Below are 12549 nucleotides of genomic sequence, written 5' to 3'. Positions count from 1 at the left end.
AGTATGATTGTCAATAAGAGGGAAAATATTTGTAATTTATCAATACCTAACAATATTGGCTATTTTACTCCTTTACCGCGATGGCTTTGGAGCACAGATGCATTTAGCTGGTATTGACTTTTGTCAAGTTACCTGTCTTCGGATTGGTGTCAAGGACGTCTGGAAATTTATTTGCAGAATTCTCACTGGAACTACTTGTTGAGTCTTGCCAAGGGTATCAGTGTTTTACTTCCTAGTGGGTGTGTGGAGGTACAGGGAGATTTGTTTTTAAACGTATCTTCACACACACTTTCCTTTTCCCTTTGCGGAGCAGTAGGAGAAGTGGTGGGAGGATTTGCAGGCTGATTGTCAGCATATTGGGCCGCATGACCAGCATTCCTGTGGTCAGCAACGGTGTTGGGGACTTGAACCCAGAGCTCCTGGCCCAGAGGTAGGAATGCTACCACTGCACCCCAATTAAAATGGGCTCATCTCCTGTCAAAGAAACATCAGAAATAGGAATGGGCCTTTTAGCCCTTTGACTGCTCCACCGTTAAACAAGATCATTGCTGACCTGCTAACTCAATTCCATCTTCCTGTATGATCCCATTAATTCCCTAAGTACCTATTGTGTCATGGGAGTGCCCCTTTAAGAAAGGTTTTCATCTTATCACATGGCTTCAGTGATGTCATTTTGTGGGTGGAGCTGAGCTCTGGCTGTGAGTTTTTTCAGTTCCATTTTCAGTTTGACTGCTGTGGGCTCAAGAGGGAGGAAGAAGTGTTTTTTCCTGTCTTTCTGTTTCCAGTTTAAAGAGTTGTTCCAGTAAAAAGAAACATTGATTATAGCTACCTGCTTTGGTAACTTGAAAGATATAGTTTGCTTTTCCGGAAGGAGTTAAATCTGCTGGTGAGACGGGATCAGAATCTCAGGAAAAGTCAGTCTCATTCAAGTGAGAATGCAGAGTTCTGGGCCATGCCCTTGAAAGTTTTTTTTTTGGTTTATTGGACTTTGTTTTTGAATTGGAACAGTAAAGGGAGGATTCATTAAGTGTTATACATAGATTACTGTAGCTGTGTAGTGTATTTATAGAACATAGAGCATACAGTGCAGAAGCAGGCCATTCAGCCCATCGAGTCTGCGCTGACCCACTAAAGTGCTCATTCCACCCTATCCCCCATAACCCAATAAGCCCTCCTAAATCTTTTGGACACTAAGGACAGTTTAGCATGGCCAATCCACCTAACCTGCACATCTTTGGACTGTGGGAGGAAACCGGAGTACCCGGAGGAAACCCATGCAGACACGGGGAGAACGTGCAGACTCCGCACAGACAGTGACCCAGCGGGGAATCGAACCTGGGACTCTTTATGTTTGTAATTGATAATAATTCTTGCTGTGTGTGTGTGTGTGTATATATATATGTTAACTAAGTTCTTAGAACAAAGCTTGTTTTGATTGAAGTGTCTGGGAAGACTGTTGAATCACACCTGAAGGGAAGGCTTGTGTGCTCATCCTAGCCAAATTCAACATAAAGGTTGTAGGTCAGGTGGACTTCATAATATACGTTGGAGTTTCTAAATCCTGGCCTATAACAATTCCCATGATACATGACACCCAGGTCCCTCTGAATCCAAGTAATTCCCAGACTCCCACCATTCCAAAATTTCTGCTTTTTATATTTTTCCTACCAAATAACTTAATACTCCACCAGATTGTACTCCATCTCTTGTCATGTTCTTGCTCATTCACCCAACGGGTTATATTCCTGTGCAGCTTCTTTGTATCCTGCTCACAGCTCATTTTCTCGTTTAATTTTGTATCATCAGCAAACTTGGATATGCTATACTCGGTACCCTCATCTAAGACATTCATTAAAAGGGTGAAGCCCAAGTATTGATCCTTGTGGTACACCACTCGCTACAGCAGCCAACCTGCAATTACCTGTGGTGATAACCACTGTATATATGCATACTTGCAGTAGGGGGATGTATGCCTGTACCTGTAATACAGGTTCCTCCGGTAAGCCCCTGCCAGCTAGCTCCGCCCACAGGGAGCTTGTGTATAAATATGCGTGTGAGTCACTCAGACTCTAGTCTTCAGTTGCAGCCGGAGGAATAGCATCACACAGCAATACAGCCTCTATTGTACTTGTCTCTCGTCTTTGAGTATAATTGTTAGCGCCACATTACCCCTTAACTCTTCCTCTGTTTTCTGTCTGTTAACCAAGCTGAAATCCATGCTAACATATTACCCCCAAACCATGGGTCCTAATGTTAAGTAATAAACTCACATGAGGGCAGCACAGTAGCACAGCGGTCAGCACTGCTGCCTCACAGCGCCAAGGACCCAGGTTCAATTCCAACCTCAGGTCACTGTCTGTGTGGAATTTGCACTTTCTCCCTTGTTTGCATAGGTTTCCTCCGGGTGCTCAGGTTTCCTCCCATTGTCCAAAAATATGCAGATCAGGTGGATTGGCCATGATAAAATTGTCCCTTAGTGTCCAGGGATGTGCAGGTTAGGTGGGGTTATGGGGATAGGGCGGGTAGTGGGCCTAGGTAGGGTGCTCTTTCAGAGGGTCGGTGCAGACGCGATGGGCCGAATGGCCTCCTTCTGCGTTGTAGGGATTCTATTGGTCTATGCTTTTATGATACTTTATTGAATATGTTGGAAATCCAAACACAATGGCGGCGAGCACGGGCGCAAACAGCGACGTGGGCACAAAATCCTGCCAGATGTCAAAAGCGAGATTCTCATCGGCGGGATCGTCCCCACTCCCTGTCATTGAAATAACAAGGTTACCACCCAGGAAGGTTGGAATCTCATTTAAATACACTTAAATGTTATCATTGAGTTTCCCCACTGTATTGATCCCCTCATATTGGGATTTCCTGCTTTGCCGCATCACGTTGACAGGTTTTATAAGATGAACCAAGCGGAGGCACCCCGCAGGGGGTGTACAGGTAAGTATGGCGCCCAGACAGAGGGGGATATGCCTGGGCAATACCCTGGCATGACCCCTGGCCATGTTAGGTGAAGTGCCAATGGGCAGTGCCGGAGGGGCCCTACTGGGTAGCTCCATAGGGGGGTGGGTTCCCTGTGTCTGTTTGGGGGGAGGTCCCAATGTACTGGGGGGGGGGGGGGAATCCCTGTGTCTGATATTGGGGGGGGGGGGGGGACTCTGTGGTGGGGTGGGGGGGCGAGATTGCCTTTGTGAGGGGGAGGGGGTGTGAGGGTCAGGGGTCTGGTCTCCATATGCATGGGGGGGTTTCCTCTCTTTTTTTAACCAGAGATTAGGGTGCCCTTTAAAGAGGCTGCCCTGATCTCTGGAGACCGAACAATGCCAGCTTTTCCAAGCCCCACCCTGCCAGTATGATGGCGTGAGACACGCCTCCAGGATTCTTTTCTTCCATGTGCTGGACAATATGGTGAGAAAATCCAGCTGAGAGCCGGAGAGCTGCATGCCTTTTTTTCTTGCTTGAAACAGATTTCCAAAGAAAGAAAGGAAAATTCTGCTCTATATCTATTGGTTTCTTCCTTATTCACCATATTCGCAGGAATTTATTTCTCTAAAATCTCTGACAGATTTCCCTTTCATAAGTTGACGGTGACTTTGCTTCGTCATGTTATAATTTTCTCAGTGCTTTATTACCATTTCCTGATAACAGATTCCAGCAATTGGCCTGTCGCTGATGTTAGGTTAACTGTCGTATAAATCCCTCTTCTCTCTTGCTATTTATCCAAATAGCATAGTTATATTTTCTATTTTCCAATCAATCGGAATGTTCTACAAGCCAAGGAATTCTGGACGATCAAAACCAATTCACCATTCTGCAGCTGGCTATTTTAAAACTCTCGGAAAAGAGTCATCCGCTTGAGTGATTTGTCACTATTTAATTGCATTCATTTTTCCAGTTCTATTTCTTCACTTGTATTAATTTTTTTCAAGTTCCTCATTCTTGCTAGACCCTTCTTTCCACATTATTTACAGAATTTTCTAATGTCTTCGACAGTGAAGACAAACGCAAAAGGTTAGTTCAATGTTCCTGCCACTTTCTTATCCCCCATTAAAATTTGAGCTGAATCTGCTCATGATTACTTCCAGTAATTTCTTCCTATTTACATAGCTATAGAAACTTTTGCAATCTGGTTTTATGTCACTTGCTTGTCTGCTCTCATATTTTCTTTTCTTATCAATTTCTGGTCTTCTTTTGTTGAATTGTAAAATCTTCCCAATTCTCAAGCTTGCTATTCTTTAAACACCTGTCTTGGATCTAACACCACTTTTAACTCCTCGTAATAGCCATCGCTGATCCGCTTTTTCCGTAGAGTTTTTGTGCCTTAAAGGCACGTATATATGTTGCAAATTATGTATTAGTTCTTTAAATGCAAGCCATTGCTTGTCCACTGATATCATTTTTAATGTACATCCCCAATCTACCTTAGCCAATTTTCTCCACATAACTGCACAGTTTACTTTATTTAGATAGATTTGGAGTTAACTAAATCACTTTCAAACTCAACATAAACTTCCATATTTTTATGGTCACACTTCCTTTGAGAATCCTTTACTACAAAGTCATTAATTAGCCCTTTCTTATTTAATAATAGTAGATCCAGAATAGCCTGTTCCCTAGTTGGTTTACTAACATATTTAATCTGGAAAACTACCTTTATATGTTCCATGAACCAATGATATACCATGATTCAAAATTTGGTTTGCCAGTGAGTGATGATTAAGCTCCTCTATGATGACTGTATTACCCTTATTATATATGTTTCTAATTTTATGTCTGTCCTATGCTACGACTATTGGGTCTATAAACGACTCCTACCGATGTTTTCTGCCCTTTGCTGTTTCTTAGTTCTACAAAAACTGACAAAAGAGGGAGTGAAAAATTTCCCAAGTTACTAATTTAATAAAATAAACTCATATCAACTTACAGTTTTCAAGCATAGAGACTAAAGGAAAAGACTCAGCAAGCTGCTGGAATTTAAAAAAATATATCTCCTTAACCCCTGCTCAAAGTACTCTGCTCTGTTTACAAAGTACTCAGCTCTGTTAACAAAGTACTCAGCTCTGTTAACAAAGTACTCAGCTCTGTTAACAAAGTACTCAGCTCTGTGATTGTTCTTTGTTCTGTCTTCGAACATTTAATTGCAGTTTGGAACATTATCTAACTGGAGGAAATAATTTTTACAGAAAGTATTGACTCCTTCCATCTACCATCTCCTTTAATTCTTTTCATGGTGAATAAATGTAAACTTTATCTACATTGCACCATAAACCTTGGGCTGGATTCTCCGATTTGGAGACTATGTCCTGACGCCGGCGTGGCAACGGTGGCATTTTACGTCCGCATAAATGGCGCAAAATGGCCACCGATCCTCCGTCTGGTTGGGGGCTAGCAGGCACACAATGTAGAGCACCCGGCTCTAGCGCCGATATGGCCGGAGAATTGCCGGGTCCGTGACCGCGCATGCGCATGGCGGCAACCTGCAGCGGCCACACTGGGCAACATGGCGCTGGCCGCGCATGGACCCGGCCTGCCAAATAGTGTCCCCCTTCAGCCAGGCTTGCCACTCCCGGACCACCCCCCACCAGTGCCCCCAGCCCCTGCCAAAGCTTTCCCTGCCGCCATGCCGAGTTCCCGGAAAAAAATAGGGTGAGTGACCGATGCCATCGGAAACTTAGGCCGTCGGGGGCGGAGCATCAGGGGGAGGGCCTTAGGTAACGTCTTGAGGCCGTCCATACGGTGTGCGACGTACTCCTAGAGCATGCCGTTTGGGGGGTGGGGGCTGGGGGGGGGGGGGGGGGGTGGGCGGCGCTTCACAAAAATGAAGCCGCCCCCGATTTCGGCGCCAACGTGGATTCTCCGTCTGATCGGCGAACGCAATTTTGGAGACCGGGGAATCCGGCCCCTTATGTCAGATACTGAACATTTGAGAATGAATTGCTGGTTGATCAATTCAGCCAATACTCGGGCAACACGGTGGGGCAGTGGTTCGCACTGCTGCCTCATGGCGCCGAGGACCCGGGTTCGATCCTGGCTCTGGGCCACTGTCTGTGTGGAGCTTGCACATTCTCCCCGTGTTTGCGTGGGTTTGACCCCCACAACCCAAAGATGTGCAGGTTAGGTGGATTTGCCACGTTAAATTGCCCCTTAAGTGGAAAAAATGAATTGGGTACTCTAAATTTAAGAAAGAATTCAGCCAATACTCCTGCCATAAAATATATTGCAATATTTTGTTTATTTTTACATAGAGTAACATTTAACTAAATGAGAACATGGACCAATTGTACTCACAATATGTCACAACTTGTACAAATATTATTGATACATGACAGAAACTAGGTATATGGAGCATTTACTGTTTCTATGAATTGTTCTCCTCAGTGTGACCCACTGTGTCTTTATTTTGTTGATAGGTTGGATTACAGTCGACTCCTCACCAAAGCCATTGTCTTTGTAGCCATCTAACCTTTTTTGGCAGTACCTTCTTTGTTATGCCCAATAAACTGGATTTGACTCAGATACCGGAACTGTTTGCTCAAACTAGTCAAAACCCTGCGGTGGTGTCACTCGTCGCCTCTATTTTTGGCGTTTACATTATTGTTCTAGTTTGGGCTCGAATAAAAGATAGAAGCGACTTAACCAAGGTGAGGACTTTGTTTACCCACTGCTTTTTTCTCAGACAATATTTCTGTTATTCCAGTTTATATTTTCCAAAGAAGCAAGCCAACAAGTTTAACATAATTTTTAAAACACACGTTCCTTTGTTGAAGTATTATTAAAACAGAGCTATTCAATATCTTTGTAAATGGAAAATGCAGGAGGGACAAGCAAAGGTTCTATAGCAGGAAACCGTCAGCTGAATTTATGTTTATACTGGAGACATGAGAGCTGATTTTAGGAGGCTATGTTGGGCTTCACTAGCTGGGAGTGAAAACTACAAACTCGGTTGTTTGAAGGTTAGAAAGTCTTAATGGACAATGCAGAAAAAAAGAGCAATATCGGGCATATCAAGCCTCATGACAGATTTAAAGTTTATGGATTGGAGTCTCAGCTGGATTGTGCACGCCAATTTGTACCAGTGTTTGACTTTAAGAGAGTGTCACATGTCATTTTTCATAAATTTCATTTTTCTGATTCATTCTCTTGTTTTAACTGCATTATTGGTATTATTATTAACTATTGGTCAGTTCTTTTGATATAGTGTGATTGTCTGAATTTTATTTGGCTCTAACAGCCGCCTTTCTTTCCAGCTGCTCTTACATGCAGCAGGTACTTTTTAGCATTATCATTGGGAAGGAGTAAGAGCAGTTCTCGAGGAGACAGAAAGTAGACACCAAACCTCACCTTCGAACATACGTTTGATAATCTGCATATCCGAGACATGTCTTCAGTGATTCTGCTTTACGGAAGGGCTGTTGCACTGCTATGCCATCTCTTGGAGGTCTGTCTACAGACAAGCTAAATCATAATAATAGCTTTTCACTCTACACCTTGGCATCAACAAATGCCTTTTCTACCCTGCTAATTCTGCCAATTGTTAGTTTGAAGAAACATCGAGTGAACGGCAGAGGCTGTGAAATCTGACTCCTTAGCATCCAATGCTTCAATGCTACTCGTGCCATTTTTCCTCCAAAGAAGTGCCTGTGGTGCATATTCACACTTGCTGATGTTAGCCACCCAATATGCCGTATTGGAGAGGGCATAATCATGCGCACAGGAAGAGTCCATTGGAAGTATCCAGAGTTGGCAGATCACGGCGCCAATCAGTTTTTTACTCTGATTTTACTCCAGGGTGGCAATTTTGGTACTTAACACGCAAGGTGATGCTGCCTTTAGCTGCACACAGCTGAACATGCATTCAGCAGCAGGAAAGACTGACAACAAGCACCCCCCCCCTCCCCCCGGTAAACCTCCCAGTCACCTCTGGTAATTAAAGAGATCAGTCATTTTCAGGTTAGTTGCTGCTTGCTTTCTACTTATTGTAATGGGAGAAGTACCTGGTGATTTCTAGAGCTCTTTAATGTTTCTAAAGTCTACAGGAAGTGGTATGGCAGTTGCTAAAGGCCTTTGTCCTGACTTCAAGGCTTTGGCACAAACTAGCTGCTTCTGGACACGTGTGTAGTAGGAGGCACCCCACTGGAATACAATAATGACGATGAGAATAAACAGAGGCGACACAGATTAGGACAATTTGCTGGAAGAGGGAGGAGGAAAAGGAGAGAAGGACTCTTAGCAGAATGTCTGAACAGGGTGTTCTGGAAGCAATTCTGGTACCCAGGCTTTGGAAGAAACATATGGCAGATGCCTCTGCTTGTTTATGACCATCATCACTGAAATACGCCATCTGCTGCAGCCAAAACTGCAACCTCAGTGCAGAGTGAAGACTGTTCACCGGGTGCACTCTGTGTCGGAACATGGCCATGATCTTTTTATACATCAGACTCTTTATAGGCTGGAGCTGGAGATGATTGCAACCTCTCCCAGCCACCCACAGTAGCATTAGGGAGGTCACTGAAGTGCTGTATTTCAAGAAATCAGGAAACTATTCACTCCCTTTTTCAGGCAGCAGTTGAATTGAACAGCCGGGTTATTGAGGATTGCATGGTGGAGGGTGCCATTGAATGCACACACATCACTTTGCCAGTGCCATATGTCACCTTTGAGATATACAACAGCTGGAGGCAATTCCAATCCCTCAACATCCTGTTGGTGTTCAACCATAGGCAGTGTGGTGAACGTATTGTACTAACCATTCACCACTGTACTACATTGTATCACGCTGTTGCCCATGTGTACTGTACTACATAGAATGTATCATGTTGGTGCCCTTGTGGGCTCCGCTCCTGGCTCCGCCCCCTTGAGGGGAGGTATAAAGAGCAGCTGCCCTGTAGGCGGCTCTCACTTGCAGAGCAGTCGCAGGCAGGCACTGTTCTAGTCGATTGAGCCACTGTTCACTTCAACTCTCTGTCTCGTGTGAATTGATGGTCGCATCAGGAAGTGAATCAGTAACCTGCCAGTAGTTATGGTGCCTTTATTTTGTGATAGTTAACTATGCCATCTGCATTTGAGCCAGCAAGGCAGACTAGAGGGTGACGCCTGAGTGACAAGCTCTCCTCTTTTACGGACAATCACAGTTTCCACTTGGCCACAATGCAAAAGCGAAAGCCACCATAGAATCTACATTCTAAACCAGGGGTGGGCAAACTACGGCCCGCGGGCCGCATGCGGCCCGCCAAAGGTATTTCTGCGGCCCACCAAGTCATTAAAAAAAAAAAAATTTTTTTAAAAAAAATATTTTTTTTTTTTTTTATTTTTTTTTAAGGTTAATGGGGGGGGGGGGGCTTTTGGGTTACTTACTGGTATAGGGTGGATACGTTGACTTGAGTAGGGTGATCATTGCTCGGCACAACGTCGAGGGCCGAAGGGCCTGTTCTGTGCTGTACTGTTCTATGTTCTATATGAGGCGCCCAGAATCATAACCGGGTGAAGTAATTATTTTACTTAATATACTATGCGGCCCTTTGTGAATTGTGAATTTCTGAATGTGGCCCTTGCATGGAAAAGTTTGCCCACCCCTGTTCTAAACCAACTTGCTAAACAATCTATTTCATATTGCATACAAGTGTCAACAAACCACTCTTGTGCATTTGCTCAGTGCCTGTCTTTTGTGTGAGTTTATCCGTCCTAATGCTCCACTGTCTGGTGGAAGGTTCTGGCTTTCAATGGTGTTGGACTTGCATGGTGTGGTGGTATGATTAGCATAGCTGCCTGCCATTGGTGCAGAACACCGGCTTACCATTGGCCCTGGTCGGTCATGTGCCTCTCGACCGGTTGGTTGAGACCAGTCATGTGACGGCTCCCAGATTGGTCGAGAGGCTGAGTTAACCCCGCCTCCAGGGCAGGGTATAAATACCCAGTACTCCCGGCGGTCGTCCATTTACTGTAGTCGACCGCAGGGCTAACATCTAGCTGATTAAAGCCATACTTTTGTTCAGCAACTCGTCTCGCGTTCAATTGATGGTACATCAATTTAATCAGCTAGAAATTTGAAGATGGAGCTCCGGATCAAACCCGAATGCCTCCGCATCAGCCCGCAAACTCAGAACGCATCGGAAATCTTCAAAGATTGGCTGGCGTGTTTCGATGGCTACCTGGCGTCCGCAGGCAGCCCCCCCACCATGGCACAGAAGCTTCATATTCTCCATTCCAGCGTGGGCATGGCGGCCTACGCGATGATAGGGGAAGAAAAAGATTACGACGCGGCCAGGGATAATCTGCTGGCTACCAGACAACAGCTCCCCGGTGAGTCCATAGACGATTTTTACCGGGCCCTCGCTGTCCTGGGGAGGAATTGCACCTGCCTCCACGTTTCAGCCACTGAGCACATGGAACTTTTGATCAGAGATGCTTACGTGGCTGGGATGCAGTCCGCCGCTATCCGCCAGCGGATGCTGGAAAAAGACGACCTCAGCCTAACTGAGTCACAGACTCTCTCCACCTCCCTGGAGGTCGCCGACTTAAACGCCCGCGCCTATGTCCCCAGCCGCACTGCAGCGCCCTGGGCCTCCTGGCACGCTTCCCCACCGCCATCCGCCGTGCCCGACCCCCCTCAGGCCTGTGCCGCGGGACGCCCCGACAAGTCCGCGGGGCCCCCCGGCTATTTCTGTGGGTTCGCCAAACACCCTCGCCCGCCTGCCCGGCCCGTTCCACCCTCTGTAAGAGGTCTGCCAGGCCAAATCGGTCGCTGCTGTGCCGCGCAGCGACCGGGGATCTCCTCCTCCGGTCCCTTGCGGGCCCTTCCAGCGCACCGCGCCAATCTCTCCCACCCGCCCCCGGGCCCCTGCGCCCGGCCTGCGCGCCTCTCTGCCCCCACTCTCAGCCACTCCGATTGGCCAGCCGGCACCGATAACCCCGCCCCCAGCAACCACGAGGGTCTTGCGGGCGCCGCCATCTTGGACCCCGGACGCCACGTGCGGGACCTGGGCGCCGCCATCTTGGGGCCCCGACTCCACGTGCGGGTCCTGGGCACCGCCATCTTGGGGCCCCGACTCCACATGCGGGTCCTGGGCGCCGCCATCTTGGGGCCCCGACTCCAGGTGCGGGTCCTGGGCACCGCCATCTTGGGGCCCCGACTCCACATGCGGGTCCTGGGCGCCGCCATCTTGGGGCCCCGACTCCAGGTGCGGGTCCTGGGCGCCGCCATCTTGGGGCCCCGACTCCAGGTGCGGGTCCTGGGCGCTGCCATCTTGGGGCCCCGACTCCATGTGCGGGTCCTGGGCGCCGCCATCTTGGGGCCCCGACTCCACGTGCGGATCCTGGGCACCGCCATCCTGGACTGGCACGCAAGGTTCTGCCAGCACCTACTTGGCCGCCGACGACTACGACGATGGATCTTCTCCACGGCTCGCGGCCATTCAGCTCGACCAGTCACGTCCACGCACGCTCGCCAAGACGACGACGCTAATCCACCTCAACGGGCACGAGACGGGCTGCCTGCTGAACTCCGGGAGCACGGAAAGCTTCGTACACCCTGACACGGTAAGACGCTGCGCGCTCCCTGTCCACCCTGTGAAACACAAAATCGGGTTAGCCTCAGGTTCGCACTCCGTCCGCATCACCGGGTGCTGCATCGCGGACCTCACGGTCCAAGGGAAGGTCTTTAAAAATGATAAACTCCTTATCAGGGGCTGGTTTTGCTCACTCGGCTAAATTGCTGGCTTTTAAAGCAGACCAAGCAGGCCAGCAGCACGGTTCGATTCCCGTACCAGCCTCCCCGGACAGGCGCCGGAATGTGGCGACTAGGGGCTTTTCACAGTAACTTGATTGACTCATGACAATAAGCGATTTTCATTTCATTTCATCCTCCCTGACGCACCGGCACTCCTAGGACTGGACTTCCAGTGCAACCTGCAGAGCTTGACCTTCCAATTCGGTGGCCCTATACCCCCCCTCACTGTCTGCAGCCTCGCGTCCCACAAAGTGAACCCCCTCCTTGTTTGCTAATCTCACCCCCGATTGCAAACCTGTCGCGACCCCAAGCAGACGGTACAGCACCCAGGACCGGACCTTCATCAGGTCTGAGGTCCAGAGGTTGCTGAAAGAAGGGGTCATCGAGGCCAGCAACAGTCCCTGGCGAGCCCAAGTGCTGGTGGTCCGGACTGGGGAGAAAAAACGGATGGTCATCAACTACAGCCAGACCATCAACCGGTTTACGCAACTCGACACGTATCCTCTCCCCGTATTTCCACCATGGTAAACGAGATTGCGAAATACAAAGTCTTCTCCACTGTGGACCACAAGTCCACTTATCACCAGCTCCCCATCCGCGCGAGTGACTGCAAGTACACCGCGTTCGAGGCTGATGGGCGCCTCTACCACTTCCTCAGGGTTCCATTCGGTGTCACAAATGGGGTCTCGGTCTTCCAACGGGAGATGGACCGAATAGTCGACAAGTACTTATTACTCGATAATAGAACATAGAACATAGAACATAGAACAGTACAGCACAGAACAGGCCCTTCGGCCCTCAATGTTGTGCCGAGCCATGATCACTCT

The 12549-nt window shown here is 47.9% G+C and overlaps 1 protein-coding gene across 1 annotated transcript in view; it reads left to right on the top strand.

Moving 5' to 3' along the window:
• Window positions 1–12549, top strand: part of LOC119970875 (polycystic kidney disease protein 1-like 2) — a 137541-nt gene that overhangs the window by 66877 nt on the left and 58115 nt on the right. Inside the window, exon 16 of the mRNA XM_038805984.1 lies at window positions 6408–6638. Coding sequence (XP_038661912.1) covers window positions 6408–6638 — 231 coding nt within the window. The remainder of the gene's footprint in view (window positions 1–6407; window positions 6639–12549) is intronic.

Source organism: Scyliorhinus canicula, chromosome 9 (genome assembly GCF_902713615.1).
Source record: "Scyliorhinus canicula chromosome 9, sScyCan1.1, whole genome shotgun sequence".
Lineage (NCBI taxonomy): Eukaryota > Metazoa > Chordata > Chondrichthyes > Carcharhiniformes > Scyliorhinidae > Scyliorhinus > Scyliorhinus canicula.
This window is presented reverse-complemented; position numbering and strand designations above follow the sequence as displayed.